Below are 19,228 nucleotides of genomic sequence, written 5' to 3'. Positions count from 1 at the left end.
AAAATCTTTTTAAAAATGTCAGACAGGGGATCCCTGGGTGGCGCAGCGGTTTGGCGCCTGCCTTTGGCCCGGGGCGCGATCCTGGAGACCCGGGATCGAATCCCACATCGGGCTCCCGGTGCATGGAGCCTGCTTCTCCCTCCGCCTGTGTCTCTGCCTCTCTCTCTCTCTCTCTGTGACTATCATAAATAAATTTAAAAAAAAAATTAAAAAAAAAATGTCAGACAGAAAAAAATACTAAGAAAACCATAGAAGTACATTTATAGTAGTTATATATTTTTATGTTTATACATTTATAAAAAATCCCACATGTAAGTGAATTCACAGTTCAAACTTGTGTTGTTCAAGGGTCAATTGTACTACAACCAACAACTAGAAATTTTTTTTTTTAAGATTTATTTATTCATGAGACACACACACACACACACAGAGGCAGAGACATAGGCAGAGGGAGAAGCAGACTCCTCACAGGGAGCCCGATGTGGGACTTGATCCCAGATCCCGGGATCATGCCCCGAGCCAAGGGCAGACGCTCAACTGCTGAGCCACCCAGGCATCCCAGGAAACTGAAATTTTAAAGACTCCATTTACCTTTTAGAGCCAAAAGATGGAAGACCCCAAGTGTTCCTGGATGGATGGATGTATAAACAAACCAGACACAGTCCACATGGTGGAATGTTATTCAGTCCTAAACAGGAAGGAACTCAGCCACCTGCCACCAACTGGATAAACCCTGAGAACACTCTGAATGAAGTGAGCCAGTCACAAAGGGACAAATGCTCTGTGATCCATGTATAGGAGGCCCATAGGGGAGTCAGACCACAGAGAGAGAAGGTAGATGGTGGGTGTTGTGTGTGGGGAGCTCGTGTTTAATGAGGGGTGGAGTTTCGGGTGGAAATGGATGTTCACAACAGTATGATGGTACTTGGTGCCACAGAAGCATCGACCTAGAAATGGTTAAAATGGTAAATTCCAGGGGCACCTAGGTGGCTCTGTTGGTGAAGCGTCTGCCTTCAGCTCAGGTCAGGATCATGGGGTCCTGGGATCGAGCCATGTGTCAGGCTCCCTGCTCAGTGGGGTATCTGCTTCTCCCTCTCCTCCTTACTCCTGTTTGTGCTCTCTTGCTCTCCCTCTAATAAATAAATGCAATCTTTTAAAAAATATACAAAAATATAAAATGGTAAATTTTAAATTGTGTTATTTCACAATGAAAAATTCCATTTATAACAGCATCAAAAAACATGAAATCGTACAATATTACTGAAAGAATTGAAAAAGATTATTCTATTCCACATTGGTGACCCAGAAGTGCCCCCTGTTTATTTTCAAGTCTTCCCTTACTTTCTGACACAGGCTCATCTCATAGCACGTCACTGATGAGCTATGTCTCCAAGGAGCCCTGGGTCCTCTCTGCAAGCTGAGGGCCAAGTGTGCTCACTACCACTAGGCTGTCACCACTGTCACATCTGGTCACCAAACTGAAGGGAGCAGAAGGCTCGACTGCAGGAGGGTCAAGGATCAGATAAGAATATTCTAACAAAGCCAGAGACAGTCAGGAAATAACACTGATGATGCCAAGAGAAACTGGTAACTCTAAGTACTGTGCCTGGCATTAAAGGATGGACCAGCAATTTAATCATCCCAAGAGCATGGCCACATGGTGAGGGTATCAGGCCTCCAACAGGCTCCACCTGAAGCGAGCACTTGGCAGGAAAGCTCTGTGAAGAGGATACATGACCACAATGAAGAAGCAGGGAACAAATGTCCCCTCCGTGGCCCTAAGCTCCCCAGAGCCCCCAGCTGCCGACCAACCAGGTCTTGGTTGCACCTCTCCCCAGACTGCTTCATCCAATGTCGGCCACACCTGTCAACAGACACACACTGTGACTGCACACTCAGGGCTGCTCCATGGTCCCTCCTGCTAACACTACTACTCTGAGTCATTTCTGTGGGTGAGCCAGATCACCCTGTGACCGAGGTGAGCGTCTTGGGGGCAGAAACACTCCTTCCACCAAACAATTCCACCAAACACGGGGCCCAAAGTCAGAACACAAAATCTCTCTCCAAATAAGTCTATTCCATGGGAATCTCGTTTTGTCATTCTCTACTTAACGTGATCAGCAACCATTCAACAGTTACATGACCTTAAACTCATATTTCAAATACCTCCCGCTTACACAATATTCACACAAGTTATTTTATAATCTCTTTGCCTTTGTAAATATAATTTAAGAGTCACTTTTCTACTTTTCTGTAATTATCAAGCCTGCCAACATTTTGTTCAGATTCAAAGTACCTATAAGGCCTTAAACAAAGGGGAAAAAAGCAAAGCTCCACAAACCCTCTCCTTAACACTGGCAACAGGGATGTGCTGCCTCTGCCAAGCCCATGTCCACCCTGGGACCTTGCCCTGGGAGATGCTCATCTCCTCCAAATCTTTTTTTATTAAGATTGTATTTATTTATTCATGAGAGGCAGAGAGAGAGAGAGAGAGGCAGAGACACAGGCAGAGGGAGAAGCAGGCTCCATGCAGGGAGCCTGACATGGGACTCAATCCCAGGTCTCTAGGATTACACCCTAGGCTGAAGGCGGCGCTAAACCACTGAGCCACCCGGGCTGCCCTCCTCCAAATCTTTTGTTTGTTTTTTCTTAAAGTCTCACTGTCTTCAATAAAGTAGCAAACACATGCATCTTTTAAAGCAGAAGTGAGTCCAGGCCATAAAGCATGAACTTGTGCACTGTAATCAACACCTAGCAAGTGCAAACAGTATGATTCTGCAATCCCAATGCCATTACTTGTTCTTCAAATCCTCAACCTGTTCCTTCCTAAAACAGTGTCCCAGGGGACACTCTAGCCAGTTAAAACCACCACCCAGGTTCTCCATGAAGTTCCTGAGAACAAGTATAAAATCAGAAGCCAAGGTAACTGTCAAACATGAGAGCCAATTCCCAAGATCTGGGGATCCCTGGGTGGCTCAGTGATTTAGTGCCTGCCTTTGGCCCAGGGCATGATCCTGGAGTCCTGGGATCGAGTCCCACATCGGGCTCCCTGCATGGAGCCTGCTTCTCCCTCTGCCTGTGTCTCTGCCTCTCTCTCTTTCTCTGTTTCTCATGAATAAATAAAATCTTAAAAAAAAAAAATTCCCCAGATCCTCTGGCCGGTCAACTTCAAGGGAAGAGACATCTGTGCACCTCTCCTTGGGGAATCCAGGGTGCTAAGAATTTAAAGCTGCCCTTCGCCCCGGTGGCCCAGCGGTTTAGTGCCGCCTTCAGCCTGGAGTGTGATCCTGGAGACCTGGGATCAAGTCCCATGTCAGGCTCCCTGCACAGAGCCTGCTTTTCACTTTGCCCATCTCCCTCTCCCTCTCTTTCGCTCTGTCATGAATAAATAAATAAAATCTTTAAAAAATATATATTAAAAAAAATGTCCTTGCCTCCTGGGAACACACCAAAAAAAAAAAAAAAGAGTATGAAGGGATGAAGAAAGAAAAGTCTACAGTGTAACCATCAGTTACTTCACACAAAGGAAGAGACCTAGAAGGTCTGGGCTCCTGGAACAATAGGAACAGTCTTTTTTAAGAGATGGTGGATGGCATAGGGCACCTGGGGGGCTCAGTGGGTGAAGCCTCTGCCTTTGGCTCAGGTCATGATTCCAAGGTCCTGGGATCCAGCCCCTTGTGGGGCTCTCTGCTCATTGGGGAGTCTGCTTCTCCCTCCTTTCTGCCCCTGATCGTGTTCTCTCTCAAGTAAATACATAAAATCTTAAAAAAAAAAAAAAGTCCACTTAGGAAGTCACAGACCTCTCAACAGGAAAGAAGCCAAGGGCGGGGGAACAAGGTCAGAGCAGGAGGCATGAACACCTCTGGTGGAGGAGCCGCCAAAGGACAAGCAGGAAGCAGGGCTGCAATCAGTGGTGTATTATAGGGAAGCTTGTGGTTTCGTTTCTCTGTGTTTTTTTTTTTTTAAAGCAAAAGTGGCAGGAAAAAAAGCCCTTAAAGTGTCTTAAAGCACCCAGAAGTTGAGCCGCCTGGCCCCACGCATCCCTTACCTGCCTGCGCTCCCTGCGGGTCAGGGTGTGGCCGTGGAGGATGCGCCAGAGCATGCGCGCCGCGATCTTGGTGTCAATCCAGAGCAGGCGGAAGCCGTGATAATAGTGCTTCAGCTCGTCCAAGACCCGCTGCCCCAGGGACTTCTTCACAGCCACCTCCACAGGGGGGCTGTACACAGGGCCTCCCTCCTCCAGCTTCTTGTTCTTGTCCTTTAAGGACTTGAGCGACTTCTCCACCACAGAGTCATCCCTCAGTGGGGGTGATGAGTGCCAGCAGCGCAAAGGAAGGAACTGAAGCCCTGGGATGAGCAAGTTGGCCGAGGTGGGGGTCCAGGGCACTCCGGCTGCCACGCACACGCGCTCAGGCCTCATAGTCCAACAGCCACGAGGATTGGCTCTAAAGGCAAGGTGGATGGGGTGGACGGGAGTGCAGCAGTGAAATGGAACATTCCTTCAACAGGGAGAAAGAGAAAGAGCAATGAGGGGCCAGCTCCTGTCCATGACCTCCCAGCACCACAACGAACGAGAGCAACACAGAGCAGAGCCCCAACACAAACACACTCGATCTTCCCGCACATGAAACAGGCTCTCCACTGCTCCCTGACAGCCAGAAAACAGATCAGGAAGACGAGCAGCTCTGTGCAGGGGGGCCTGTCAGGGAGACGAGGGCAGCCAGCACCTCCTGGGCTCATGAGACACTAGGACACCGAAGAGCCTGGGCAGGGACTGAGGGCTCAAAGGGACAGGATGGACACAAATAGTAGAAGCCTGAGCCCTGGACCTCACAGACCAATCCTCAGGGTAGATCTCCCAGGTGGGTTCCCAGACTTAGGGAATGTGGGGGTGGGGCAGGAGTCCTTTCCTCTACCAGGTGACTTTCTATAAAGACCTGTAGCTCTTCAGTGAGTCCTAGAAGACAGTGAGGATGCTCAAATCAACAGTGACCCAAACTTGTGCACCATCCAGCAAAGACGTTTGTGCAAAAACCCAATGAATCACGTCTAGAGCCCACTCCTCCTTCTCTTCCCCATGCTGTTCCCTCTGCTCAGCCCAGAGCCTTGATTACAGTCCAGGGCAGAAGCAACCTACCTGCACGATTCTTGGAGCCCCACAATCTTCTATGTATCTCACCCGTCACACTGGAAATGTCTTTCCTTCCTGAGTGCACAAACCCACTTTTGGGAGGCACACCTTTAACCTCAGAGGTGTGCACTTATAACCAACATACACACCCTAGCTCCTTCCCATCTGCTGGATCATCTCACTGCACCTGGCCCAACACCAGCAGTGAAGATCTGAGCTCTACAGCTGCCTGTCCCTGTTCAAATTCCAATCCAATACTTATTGCTGTGAGACCTTGGGCAACTTAATTAACCTCTCTGTGCTTTCAGGAGCATCCTCTGTTAAATGTATGTGATAATATAAATGTGGAGGGCAGCCCGGGTGGCTCAGTGGTTTAGTGCTGCCTTCAGCCCAGGGCATGATCCTGGAGACCCGGGATTGAGTCCCACGTTGGGCTCCCTGCGTGGAGCCTGCTTCTCCCTCTGCCTGTGTCTCTCTGTCTCTCATGAATAAATAAATAAAATCTTAAAAAAAAAAATCTCTTTAAAAAAATAATAAAATAAAATAAATATGGAGTACCCAGAACAGTGTCTGCACACAGCAACAACTACCAGGGAGGTGGCAGCTATGATTACTCCCCCATCAAAGCAGTTGAGACGCTGCCAGTCAGCGCTGAAAGGAAGCTGGAGAATGTCTAGTTTAGCAGCACCTATCATGGATGGGGAATACCAAAGCACAAACAGGGACAGACCCACCTCAGTCTGCAACCTGTATCAAGTGGGTGCAGTGGGTACAGGGCACCACCAGCCACCCATTGATCAATACCACACTGGCCTCCTGCCTGTTGGGAGTCCCTGTTCCTGCTTTTGAAGGGCAGTCAGTCCTGTGCTGTGAGCCCTAGACACCCTCCACTCCTCCCCACCCCCTCGATCAACACCTGAGCTGGTAAGTGATGGACTTGAACCCACCCTGCTAAGTTACAGTCACCAAGGGACAGGCTGCCCAGGACACAGCAGCGCTGCTCAGACCCTTGGGTCTGTGAGACTGTGGCCACAGCCTGTGCCCTCGGCACCCTGGCCTTGCCTCCCAACATGGGCAAACCGTGCTCACACACGGGAATAAGCATTACCTCCTCTCTCCCTCAAACTTAATTATCCAATTTTCCAACCCTCAATTATCAAGGAAGCAAGTGGCTTCCACAAGAAGGCATGATGTCAGCAGTTGCAGGAGACAACCAATAGGCAAAGACAGAGACTCATGAAACCAGAGCGAGTAGAAAAACACCTGGTTTATCCAGCTGGGGCCAGAGATGCTCCAAGATCTGGCTATCTCCATGCATACTGGAGACTATTATTACTGACAATCTAGCCAGAAAGATTTAGCTATTTTCAAAATGCATAAAATTACATAATCTATTGTTTTTAAAATCTTCGTCAGAACACCACTGACATGGGCACTGCTGCCTTCCCAGGGACAGCTGGGGCACTGCTCTGCCCCACCTCACCAAGAGCCCCCGAGAAGCACACACCCACCTCACCCCTACAAGGCCAGCTTAGGGGCTCCTGTCAAAGCCTCCCACTTTACCTTCAGGTGCTGACTCCTACATCCACAACACAGACAACCTGCTGCCACCTTCAAGAGAAAAACTAGGGGCACTGGCGAGCTCTGTTGGTGGAACCTACAACTCCTGATCTCGGGGTTGTGAGTTCAAGCCCCATGCTGGGTGTAAAGATTATTTTAAAATAAAATCTTAAAAAAAAAAAAAATAACAACAACAAAAAACAGAGAAAACCATGTAGTACCTGGCAAAGGAACGTGTTCATAGGGTTAGAGCATTTCCTGTGACTCGTGGCATCAGCTGCACAGAGTGGCAGGCAAAGGGACCCATGCCTGTTCTCCCCATGGCACCTTTGTAACTCCTGTCAATGGCTGTAAACATGCCACAGGCACAACACCTGTGGACCATTTGACTCCTAACATGTCCTGCTCTTAAGGGGGCAGTTGCCCCAGACAATGGCCTGAGGCTGGGCATGGGAAGATCCCAAATCTTAACGTGCTACCTTCAGTTCTTCAGGGACATGATGCCAGCAAGGGTAAAGTGACAACAGAAAGGGAAGCAAAGATGGACAATTGAGTAAGAGGTACCAGGACTAAAAGGAATGATTCCCAAAGTGCAGGACATCTCTGCCTGAGGACAAGAGGTGCAACAGTGCCTGCCTGCAGGACAAGGAGCCCCTCTGCTGGGGAACTGGGGACCACTGCCCACAACATCTCAACACCTTTCAGAGCCCTCGAGGCCCTGTGACATCCAGTGTACCCTATGCCAGGAGCATTCTGGGGGGCCAGGGAAGCAGCTGTCCCCATCATTTTAGTGTTTCTGCAACCCATCTCATGAGCATTCACACTGCATGAGACTCTGGAAAGAGCCTCAAGGCAGCCCGTTTTCCCACGGAATGAGCTCCAGGACTAACGAATTATAGTTGGCATATTCCCAATTTTAGGTGCTCCCTCTGTGCCTTTATTTATGAAAGGAGGTCGAGAGCAGTTAGATTAACATCCATGATCAGAAACTCCCCACCTGCTCACCCTTGGGGTTTGGACCATTTTAGCTGAAGATTAATCTCACAGAAGAACCAATACAAAGGGTGCTACTGTGACCACACCAGCCTCGGAATGACACGGACTTCTCTGCCTGGACCCACTTTTGTGCAGAGGTTTTCTGATAAATATAGGACAGTCCTGTAAGTGTATTTTCCTTATGATTTTCTTTTGTCTTGCTTACTTTAAGAACACAGCATATGATATGTATACAAGACATAAGTTAATTGACTGTTTACATTCAGAATGAACAGCTGGCTATCAGTTAAGCTTTTGGGAAGTCAGTCAAGTCATATGTGTATTTTTTTTTTTTTTTTGTGTATTTTTTTTTAAAAGATTTTATTTATTTATTCATGAGAGACAGAAAGAGAGAGAGAGAGAGAGAGAGAGAGAGCAGAGACACAGGCAGAGGGAGAAGCAGGCTCCACGCAGGGAGCCTGACGGGGGACTCAATCCCGGGTCTCCAGGATCACGCCCTGGGCTGAAGGTGGTGCTAAACCACTGAGCCACCCGGGCTGCCCTTATATGTGCATTTTCGACTGCACAGGAGTCAGCATCCGATCCCTTATTGTATTGTTCAAGGGTCACCTATACTTATCTATGGCGCTTAATATTTCTTACATTGTGCCACCAAAATGAAAAGCAACATGTTCTGGATACTGAGACTGATGCAAGACTCCAACTCTCGCCTATAATCTCTATTTTAAAATGTATGAGTTCAGCTAAACACCTTCATAGTTCCCATTGCTTAATATTCTTTTTTCCCCTTAAAATCTTATTCTGTTTAAGTAAGCTCTACACACAACATGGGGCTTGAACTCATGACCCTGAGAGCAAGAGTCACCTGCTCCACTGACTAAGCCAGTGGACGCTCCGCATTGCCTACTTTCCAAAGAAAGTGCTTAACTTCCTAAAAATTGTTAACTTATAAAAAATTTGTATTAATAAAGCAGTTTTTAATATGAATCTTAAATGCAGGTACGCTGGACTCTTAAAGGTGCCTGAAAAACTCAACATCCATCCCTAATAAATACATTTTAGGACAATAAGGATAAGACGATAGGGTAGAAACAGTACTAAACACAAAAGCTAACATGACACAGACCACACTAGACACACTGTTTGCTGGGGTGACAACATGGGAGGGGCTGTGCTGTTCTGACGCCAGGAGGCTGAGAGAGTAGAGAAGCAGCAGGAGTGCGAGGGTGCCGTGCCCCAGCAGGCCCCACCGCCAAAGAGATGTGGTACAGTGTGAGTTAGAATATGATAAATGGCTGTGAGAAGTGGCTGGACACAAGAAAACTGGTGACTTACGTGCCAGCAATAATCACTTAGAAAAAATAATGAAAAAGGAGGCCCATCCACACCAAACCCAACATATCTAGGCACTGTCTTAGAGGTAGTACATGTGGCCCAGATAAAGAAAATGAGACCTTTTCCTGAAACAGAGAAAAGGTCTTAACTAAATAAAACAGTTTACCCCCAGGAAGCTGCACACTTCTGCTTTAATATTCTCAATTTTATGTTCTTGGTTTTTTTAAAAGATTTTATTTATTTGAGAGAGTGAGAGACAGAGAGCACGAGCAGGGGGAGGGACAGAGGGAGAAAGAGAAGCAGACTCCCTGCTAAGCAGAGAGCCCAACACTGGACTCGATCCCAGGATCCCGGGATCATGACCTGAGCCGAAGGCAGACACTTCACTGATGGAACCATCCAGGCATCCCAATTTTATGATTCTGAGAACACTCCAGCTACAGTCCCAAAAGAACCACTTCAGAAGCAAAAAGTTGGGACACTTTGGTGGCTCAGCGGTTGAGCATCTGCCTTTAGCTCAGGGCATGATCCCAAGGTCTAGAATTTAGTCCCACATCGGGCTCCCTGTGGGGAGCCTGCTTCTCCTTCCTGTGTCTCTGCCTCTCTGTGTCTCTCATGAATAAATGAAATATTAAAAAAAAAAAAAAAAAAGAACTGAAAAGCAGAAGTACTGTCCAGAAAGGAGGCTCCATGTCTGGTTCCCCGCAGATAAAAGCCAACAGGACTCACCAGGGTAAATGTTAAGCATAGACCACCCAGACACAAGCACCTCATACAAGAGAAAAAGGCCTGGAAGGTTCTGCAGGCTGCTGGGGTCACTGGCAGCACTCCCCACTTCCAGGTGGTGCATGAAGATGAACCAGTCATGGCTGGTCCACACACAGCAGTCCTCTAACCTGCCTTAGAGGCCAGTACTCAAAAACCAGAGACTTTACCCAAAAACCCAGACTTCTAGCTTGCCTTGAAAAAACCCTAAAGTTGGCCTTACAGAGTTACATCCTTTATGGCAAGCAGGGGTTGCACCCCAGGATCACCAGCCACTGTTTCCAGCCTCACACTGGGCCCCATGCCCTTCAAATGCTACCCGCAGATTACAGTTTACTTTAGAATTAGGGCAGCCCCAGTGGTGCAGCGGTTTAGCACCGCCTGCAGCCCACGGCATGATCCTGGAGACCCTGGATCAGGTCCCACGTCAGGCTCCCTGCATGGAGCCTGCTTCTCCCTCTGCCTGTGTCTCTGCCTCTCTCTTTCTCTCTCTCTCTCTCTCTCTCTCTCTCTCGCTCTGTATCTCTCATGAGTAAATAAAATAAAATCTAAAAAAAAAAAACACCTTTAGAATTAAATCTAGGGGGCGCCTGGGTGGCGCTTCAGTCGGTGAAAGGTCTGCCTTCAGCTCAGGTCGTGATCTCAGGGTCCTGGGATTCAATCCTTTTTCAGGCTCCATGCTCAGCAGGCAGTCGGCTTCTCCCTCTCCCTCTGCCTCTCCCCCTGCTTGGCTCTCTCTCAAATAAATAAAATCTTTTTTTTTTTTTTAAGGAATTTCTTTAAAAAAAAAAATTAAATCTAGAAACACACACTTTGGCAGGAGTAAAGATGTTCTATACCCATTCATTAATGGTCTCACACCATAAAAAGAATGATTTCATGACAAAAATGTCTTACACTGGTCAGAAGAGAAATCTATCTAATTAATATCAAACCCAGGGGCCCCTGAGCAACTGACTCTTGATTTCAGCTCAGGTGGTGATCTCAGGGTTGCATGGTGGAGCCTGGTGCTCGGCTCCCTACTCAACTGGAAGTCGGCTTGCTTGGGATTCTCTGTTTCCCCTTACTGCCGCCCCCCCTCCCCACGCTCTAAAATAAATAAATAAAATCTTTAAAATCAATCTCAAGAGCCAGGTGGGAGTACTCTTACAACAGGCAGGGGCCAATAGGGTCTGTTGTTGGGAGGGGCTTTTAAACAGACTGTTATGTTCCCACCATATGCTGCATGTATGCCAACCCCACTCCACAAAGACACTCACACATGCAAGAAAAGCCATGCAAGCCTGTGTTTAAGCACAATTTTGCTTTAACATCAACCAAGTTTTTGTGTATGACTTACACAGTTTTTATTTTAGGGAATTAAATCTGCTCTAGGAAGCATTCTGTAGAAAAGTGTTATAGTCAAGATGAAGTAACAAATTAACAATCTCAAATAAGTAAGAAAACTCAAAAGACTTGATGGCTCATGACTGTGAGGGGCAGCTGGATGGCACCTGTGAAGGAGGTCCAGCCTCTCCAACAGAAAGAATCAAGGATGTCAGAAGAGAAAGATGGGCCCCACTCTGGGTACCTGGAGCAAGTGGAAGTCAGGAGAGAGGTCTGGGCATCCAACTGTGCAAGAGGAGGGGAGCAGAAGGAAACTGTTTGGGGATGTTGGGCAGAGGGAATGGAGGGTGGGAGAGAACAGGAACCCTGAGGGAAGTTTGAGTCCACGTGGGACAGTGGATAGGGAAGTATGCATGCTACTCCCTACAGGAAGCCTTCCAGCCTCACAACAGTACCACCAAAGGGAAGGGCTAAGTCCACCACATTCTGGGCATGTCCCTAGAACCAGGTGAGGATGAGCCCTGTGGCCAGCACTTGCTCAACATGATGTTCTGCAAAGGATCAAATGGGGTTCCAAGGGAGGGTCTAATGTGTTCACTGACAGAACCCCACACCCACAACACTGCCTGGCACATCCTACATCTTTTTGCACAAGTATGGGAGAAGTCGCTGACAACAGCAGCTGTGTGAGCATGGAAAAGCACACAGTACGCTGTAAGTATACAGCACTGTCTGTTTTTAAAAAGAGACACATGAAAAAAAAACCTAGAATAAAATACATCGAAATTTAATAATATATACAACAGGTACTGGGGTTATAAATGTTTATTTCCCAAAGATCCACTAACATATGAGGTCATATATTTCAAAGTGTAAAGATAAAGGCTAAAAAGAAATAAAAACCAAGAATAGGAAAGTAGAATATACTTCTCCCCAAAATCAGGAGTCACACACCACTCAAGCATTTCCAAGCTCCCACTTTCAAATGGATGTCAAGTGATGTTGTTTACTTACAAGTGGCTTATCAACCCCACGGTGCTGGCACAGCCAAGACAAGCACCATCTCCCAGACCACCTACGAGAAAACAAGGAGAAAATGAGAACGTGAGTCTCAAACCAGGCACTTTAATCACTATCACCTTTGAGAATCTGAAGGGGCACGCATCTCTTTTGCAGAGTAAGCTTCTATAAGTGTGTTCTGAGTGTTGCAAGGTTTCAGAGTGTCAATAAGTGAAGGGTCTATCCAGTTAGGAACACAGGGTCTTGGGGTAGCCCTAGGGAAGAAGGGGAATCTGAGGCAGCCCCTGGCTTCACACACCCCAACCAGGGACACCAGGTTCCACCAGCTAAAGGATCCACAGAGCCCAGGACTGGGGGTCTCCCCAGGTAGGACCACTCCCTTAATCACTTCAGCTGGTGCCAGATTGCATGGGATCCCCAGTGCACAGACAGCCCCATAGAGCAAGGGCCCCATCCAAACAACCCAACACCTTCTCTATTCACATGAGGGGGTGAGGGCTATGAGAACTATTGATAAAACAAATGCTAAGAACAAGCCATTTCTTGGATAAACACTACTAGTAAGTATGCAGCACACTCTTAGGATTTTAATGTATTTTTGACACTTTTTCTTTCTTTCTTTTTTTTTTTTTTTTGACACTTTTTCTAACTCAATGTGGTTTCTACAAGCATAAATTCAGACTTCATTCACATGATCAATGCTCGGGCTTACCTGTGATCAAACCCTGTGCTGTGGAAACCACCTGTGGAGGGAACAAGACAGATGGGGGGGGGGGGGGGGACGGCAACAGGGCCAGAGGCATCATGTTGACAGGGCGCCAGGCAGCAAGGCTGAAAAGGCAGGCTGGCATCCTAAGACCTTCCAGGAGCAGGAGTGCACAGAGCAGGTGTGGGGTGCTAGGGGCCCACTCTGGGCGCCAGCATGAGAAAGGAGGAGAGAAGATGGGCAGGGCAGGGGACAGGTGCCAACTCCTGGACACCCTCGGAGCTCCCAGTGGACCCCCTGGGGACAAGGACTTCCACTTGTCACTTTATGTAACTCAGTGCCCAGTGTCATCATGGGCACCTCTCATATTCCTGTGTAGAAGGCTATTCCCAGGGACATCTCAGTGGCTCAGCGATTGAGCATCTGCCTTTGGCTTGGGGCGTGATCCCAGTCCCAGGGTCAAGTCCCACATTGGGCTCCCTGTAGGGACAATGCTTCTCCCTCTGTCTGTGTCTCTGCCTCTCTGTGTCTCTCATGAATAAATAAATAAAATCTTAAAAAAAAAAAAAAAGCCTATTCCCATCAAATTTAGAGCTTTGTAGCACAGGTGGCAGCTTGGCTTTAAGCTGGGGTCTGGGCTCACAAGCAGTTTCCATGAATCATAGAATAATTTCTTATACTTCAAACATTACATTTTTAGTCACATCAAGCCTCACCCCAGCTGAGTACCAAATAGATGTGCCCCACGCCTGGGCCTGTCCCCTTCATTCCTGCCCTGGGCCAGCCCTGCACCTCAAGAACATAGCCCAGCAATGGCTCCTGGCCCTGTGCATTCCACGAAGCAAGTAGACAAGCTGTCACAGCTCCCAGAGCTCCCTGCCCTGCCCTCCCATCATTGCACATTCCCTGTCCTACCTGGTCCCTTCCCACAATCTCCCCATTTTGAAGGCTTCCCTAGCCCTTCCAGGAGCCCTGCTCCTGTGGGATGGTGGAAGGAGCAAAACTACAGGATTTGGACCACAGATGGGTCACTCTCTCCTTCTCGAAGTCCTTTTGTTTCGTTTTCTTTTCCAACAACCAATTCTCCAACTCTGTGACAGCAGCCAGGCAGCCTCCCATTCTCTTCTGACTCTACCCAGAGTTAGCACATACCCACAGGTTCAGGGCTCGGTCCCACAGACTGCTCCACTTCAGACACCAGTTGCAAGCAGGGTCCCCAGGTCAACCACACTCTGCCAACTACAAATTTGGTAGTTCCACCACAGTTCTATTAATTCTCTAAAACAAATAAAATCTTAAAAGGGGGAGGGGGCAGCCCAGGTGGCTCAGCGGTTTAGCGCCTGCCTTTGGCCCAGGGTGTGATCCTGGAGTCCCAGGATTGAGGCTCACTGCATGGAGCCTGCTTCTCCCTCTGCCTGTGTCTCTGCCTCTCTCTCTCTCTCTCTCTCTCTCTCTCTCTGTCTCTCATGAATAGATAAATAAAATCTTAAAAAAAAAAAAAAAACAAACCACAAGAACTCAGGAATTTGCTTTACTTACTATTTTTATTTATTTATTTATTTATGATATACACAGAGAGAGAGAGAGAGAGAGAGAGAGAGAGGCAGAGACACAGGCGGAGGAAGAAGCAGGCTCCATGCACCGGGAGCCTGATGTGGGATTCGATCTGGGGTCTCCAGGATCACGCCCTGGGCCAAAGGCAGGCGCCAAACCGCTGCACCACCCAGGGATCCCCTTTACTTACTATTATAATTTATTATAAAAGGCATGAGGAACAGCCAGATGATGAGGTTCCTATGCAAGATCTAGAAGATCTCTAAGCTCAGGAGCCTCTGTCCCTGTGGGGTTTACATCTTCACACGCCACCAACTCCAAAGCTCCCCAAGCCTTCCTATCTTTATGTCCTAGGCCTCACTGATTATACCCTAGGCCACTGGCCATCTCATTCGATCCCAGACTCCCCTCCCCTTTCTGAAGGTTGGGATTCTACAACAGAACTGAACAATCCTCCAAACTGTCAAGGAAAGCCTGAGAAACGTGTCACAGCCTGGTATCCTGGATAAAGTCCTGGGACAAACCAAGACATCAGAATAAAATGCGTGCACAACAAAGGAAAGGTACTAACAAATAAGCAAGCACAAGCAAAATAAATTATGTAAATAACAAAGTAAAAAAATCAGAGTAAAGCCTGAGACAGAATAAAAGAAATCTGAATACAGTATGGTCCTCCGTTAACAACAATGTACCAATGTTGGTTTGCTAATTGTGACAATGAACCAGGGACAGAGAAGGTTAATACTGGGGAAATGTGCTGCAGAAAAAGGCCACTGTGCTCAGCTGGGAGTGCCATTTCAGAACTGGTTCAAAATTGTGCCTCACAGTCCGGTTGTGGGGCTCCCAGGCTCGACTCCCTGCTGGTCCTACAGCAAACCCTGTCTGACCCACTCTGAGCCCCTTCCTGTACAATAAAGAAGAGTGCTAACTACAAGAAACATTTGTGTTCCCACAATGATACAACTACAAAAACAAATTCAGCTCACTTTTTTTTTAAAAAAAAAAGATTTTACTCATTTATTCATGAAAGACATAGAAAGAGAGAGAGGCAGGCTCCATGCAGGGAACCCGATGAGGGACTCGATCCCGGGACTCTAGGACCACGCCCGGGGCCGAAGGCAGGCACCAAACCACCGTCAGCTCACTTTTAAACTGTAAATGTGCTCCAGAAATCTGAAGTGGCCTAAGTATTTCTATTACCATCCTTAACAGGGAAGAAATACAAGGAGAACTCTAAGCAGAAGGAAAGACTAAAGGCTGGACTGGACCTAGACCATTCATATGGTCAATTCTTGCTGCTCAATGCCCTTCCCAAGGCTCCAAAGTTCTAAGCTGCCAACCAGCCACTACTGTTAAAAATTACAAGAATCAGGCAGCCCCAGTGGCTCAGCGGTTTAGCGCCGCCTTCAGCCCAGGGTGTGATCCTGGAGACCCTGGATCGAGTCCCACATCGGGCTCCCTGCATGGAGCCTGCTTCTCCCTCTGCCTGTGTCTCTGCCTCTCTCTGTGTGTGCATCTCTCATGAATAAATAAATAAAATCTTTAAAATAAAATAAAAAAATAAAAATTACAAGAATCTTGGTTTCTTGGGAGTGCTTTTGTGAATCATGATGTACTTTGAAATATATTTCACTTGAATCTCTATTACTCTTTTTTTTTTTTTAAAGATTTTATTTATTCACGAGAGACGCAAAGACACAGGCAGAAGGAGAAGCAGGCTCCATGCAGGGAGCCGATGTGGAACTGCATTCCCGGACTCCAGGATCATGACCTGAGCTGAAGGGAGGAGCTAAACCACTGACCCATCCAGGTGTCCCAAGTCTCTACTATTCCTTAGGGAAGTCCTCAGCTTAACAAATAAGGAACAGACTCAAAAAGGTTAATATAAAAAGTCAGAAAGAGAGTCTGGGCTACAGACATGTGGACCCCCAGCGCTCAGAGTTAGGTGTGATCTCTATGTGGACAGCTAGGGTCACGGAGGCTGGGGATACCAGGGGACCCGCCTGGCGCCATGCACAGACACACAACACTACTGTAAGGATATTGGCCCCACCGATGTCATGCAAGCCCGCAGATCAGCTCGTTTGTGTCTGCCAGGCCAGAACCCGAGGGCTATCTCTCCTCAAGAGTCCTAAATGTGGCCCAAGGGCACGAGTGTCCACCACGTTCCACCAAGCTTAACCACGACAGGCGTGCCCAGGCAGTCCCAGGGCTGGCCGTCAGCGCGCTGCCTTCAAAAAACTTTCCAAACCCCGCTCGGGCCGCCACGGCCAGCAGCCGGGCGGCTAAGGTCACAGTGCGAGTGAGTCACAGGCCGCCGCCCCGCGCGGCACCCACACTCCGACAATCCTGACAACGGGCCGGCCCGGGCGGGGCGGAGGGGCGAGGCGGCCCACGGGCCCTGCCCGTCGTGACCCCACCCCGGGCCGCGTCCGAGCGCCCTGACCCACCACCCACCGCTGCGCCCCCGCCCCCCACGCTGGGGTGCCGCGGAGCAGCTGGGCCCGAGGCCCTCTACCGCTCGTCCGCCCGTCTCCGTCCCGGCCCGGACGCTCGGCTCCCTGCCCCTGTTCTCCTAACGCCCCTGGCCCCGGCTCCAGGCCTCAGCCCTGCCCGGGTCCCGGCCCCCAGCCCCTGTACCGGCCCCCACCCGGCCCCCTCATCCGGCCCCGGCCTCCAGCCCCTGCTCCAGCCCCCTTATCTGGCCCCCCACCCGGCCCCCAGCCCGTGTCCCAAGCCGCCACCCGATACCCCCTCCCCCGCCTGGCACCAGCTCCCGGCCCCCGGGTTTCGACCCCCCAGCCGCTGTCCCAACCCCCTTCCCGCCCCCCTCCCCGGCCCCCGGCGGCCCGGCCCCCAGCTCCGCACTGTCTGCGGGGCGCCGGCTACTCACCTCTCCCGGCTGCGGCACGGGGCGGCGGGAGGCGAGCGGGCCCCCGGCCGCGGCAGCTCCTCAGTAAGATGGACGCCATGTGCCCGGGCCCGGCGGCCGTTCCGGCCTCCTGCTGCTGCCTCCTCCTCCTCCGCGGTGGCCGCGGCTCCTCGCCGGCCCGCCGGCGCCTCGGCCCGCCCGCGCGGACGGTTGAAGGCGGCGGTTGGCTCCCGGCGGCGGACGCTCAGCTCAAGGACCCGGCACCGGCGGCAACCATGTCCCGGCACAGCGTCCGGCGGCGCGGGGCGGGGCGGCGCCGCCGCCGCTCCCATTGGGCCCCTCAGGCTCCCGCCGCCCGCCAGGTGGAGGGCGGACCCGCGCCACCGCGGACTACGAGTCCCGGCGTGCCCCGCGAGGCCGCGCGGCGTTCTGGGGCTTGTGCGCCGGATGCGCATGCGCGCTGGGCCCATCCGTATTGGAGCGGCAGCGGGGCGGGCGTCCGGGAGCACTTGCGGAAGAGCCCCGCGGAGGGGCGGGTATGCTGGGGTGTTCTGCGAAGTCCTGGTGCGCTGTCCGCCAGTCCCGCGGGGCCTCCCGGGGGCCGGGACCAGGGCGGCGCCCCCACATCGCGGCCTGACCCGCACCCTGCTCAGACGCCGCCCCCCCCCCCCCCGAGGCCTCCTACCCAGCCCGGAGCCCCACACTCGCCTTTCCTAAGATGGGGGGTCGTATTCGCAACGGTGTGCGGGGACAGAAGAGGTGATGGAGGGAACGCGGGGGTTGGGGGCGGCCCCTGAGTGGTCGCCGCAGTCCCCAGAGGCCACTCCCGCTAGCCTGCGCTCCAGCCCGGTTCGCGGGACCCGCCGCGCTGCTTCCCCCTCCTTCTGGTCTCGCCTGCCGGCCTCGGGTTCACCGATGTAATCCCAGGGTACCTCCTGGCGAAGGTTCTGAGCTGCGTCCTCCGCGCGAATCTGCACGCTCATCGGAGGCTGAATTTGGTTGAATGGCGTTTCTCACTAGAACGCTCCCCCGGCACTCAGCCCTCAGCGTCAGGAAGTAATAGCCTGGCCCGCCCGGTTTTCCTTTCCAGAACTGCCAGATACTGGACTGGGAGAGGCTGGAGTTCCCATCTCAGGTGGGAGAAAGTGGAGGGCACTTGAGAGGTGCTAGGAAGTGCTCGTGCTGGCCCTGGGCAGTGAGCGCTGCAGATTTAACCTGAGCACGTGGGTGCCTGAAACAGGCTTCCAAGGCCCAAACCCACAAAACCAGGCTCCTTTCCTATACATTCCCCCGGAGGCAGTGGTGGGATAAGGAAGGACAGCGCCTGTCTCCCTACCAAGGGTCAGATCTGAGTCAAAGTAAACAGGTGCTCACCATCAGACAGGACTAGCCTTTCAATGCCCATAGTATAGGAGAATGCTTGTGCTAGTCCTAGTAGGTGACGTTGGCCCTCTGCCCGGAAGGCTCTGTTCCAAAGCCATCTAGGGGCAGGCGGCGAGGCCCCACAGAATGGGTGGGAATCAAAGCTGGTCTTCATTGATGCTGCAAGTGTCTGCAGGACTTTGAAGGATAGCGGATGGGGGGAAGGCCCCACCTGCCTCTGTGTTGCTTGAGGGGCCAGGTGTGAGGAAATGTGGCAACGATGTTCACATGCCCTTGACACAATTCACTTGTGGCCCAGTCAGGTTGCATGAGAAGGGAAAGCCAAAAATAAGGTCTCTATAGAGAGGGGCTTCTAAACACCCATTTGTGATGCTTTCTGCAGCTTCACTGCCATGGTGGAGTTTTACAGAAATTCATTTTTTAACAATAACTGGGTTTTCTAATTAGCTAAAGAATGCATGCTTGTGGGGATCCCTGGGTGGCTCAGCAGTTTGGCACCTGCCTTCGGCCCAGGGCATGATCCTGGAGTCCCAGGATCAAGTCTCATGTCAGGCTCCCTGCATGGAGCCTGCTTCTTCCT

The 19,228-nt window shown here is 50.5% G+C and overlaps 1 protein-coding gene across 1 annotated transcript in view; it reads right to left on the bottom strand.

Moving 5' to 3' along the window:
- Window positions 1-17,598, bottom strand: part of LETM1 (leucine zipper and EF-hand containing transmembrane protein 1) — a 42,109-nt gene extending 24,511 nt beyond the window's left edge. The window contains exons 1-3 of the mRNA XM_072737719.1: window positions 17,287-17,598; window positions 12,128-12,188; window positions 4,049-4,499 (exon numbers count right to left, since the gene is read on the bottom strand). Coding sequence (XP_072593820.1) covers window positions 4,049-4,499; window positions 12,128-12,188; window positions 17,287-17,365 — 591 coding nt within the window. The 5' untranslated portion in view covers window positions 17,366-17,598. The remainder of the gene's footprint in view (window positions 1-4,048; window positions 4,500-12,127; window positions 12,189-17,286) is intronic.
- Window positions 17,599-19,228: the final 1,630 nt, after the last annotated feature.

This window comes from Vulpes vulpes, chromosome 14, assembly GCF_048418805.1.
Source record: "Vulpes vulpes isolate BD-2025 chromosome 14, VulVul3, whole genome shotgun sequence".
In the NCBI taxonomy this organism is placed as follows: domain Eukaryota; kingdom Metazoa; phylum Chordata; class Mammalia; order Carnivora; family Canidae; genus Vulpes; species Vulpes vulpes.
The sequence above is the reverse complement of the archived record's forward strand: the minus strand, read 5'-3'. Positions and strand labels throughout refer to the sequence as shown.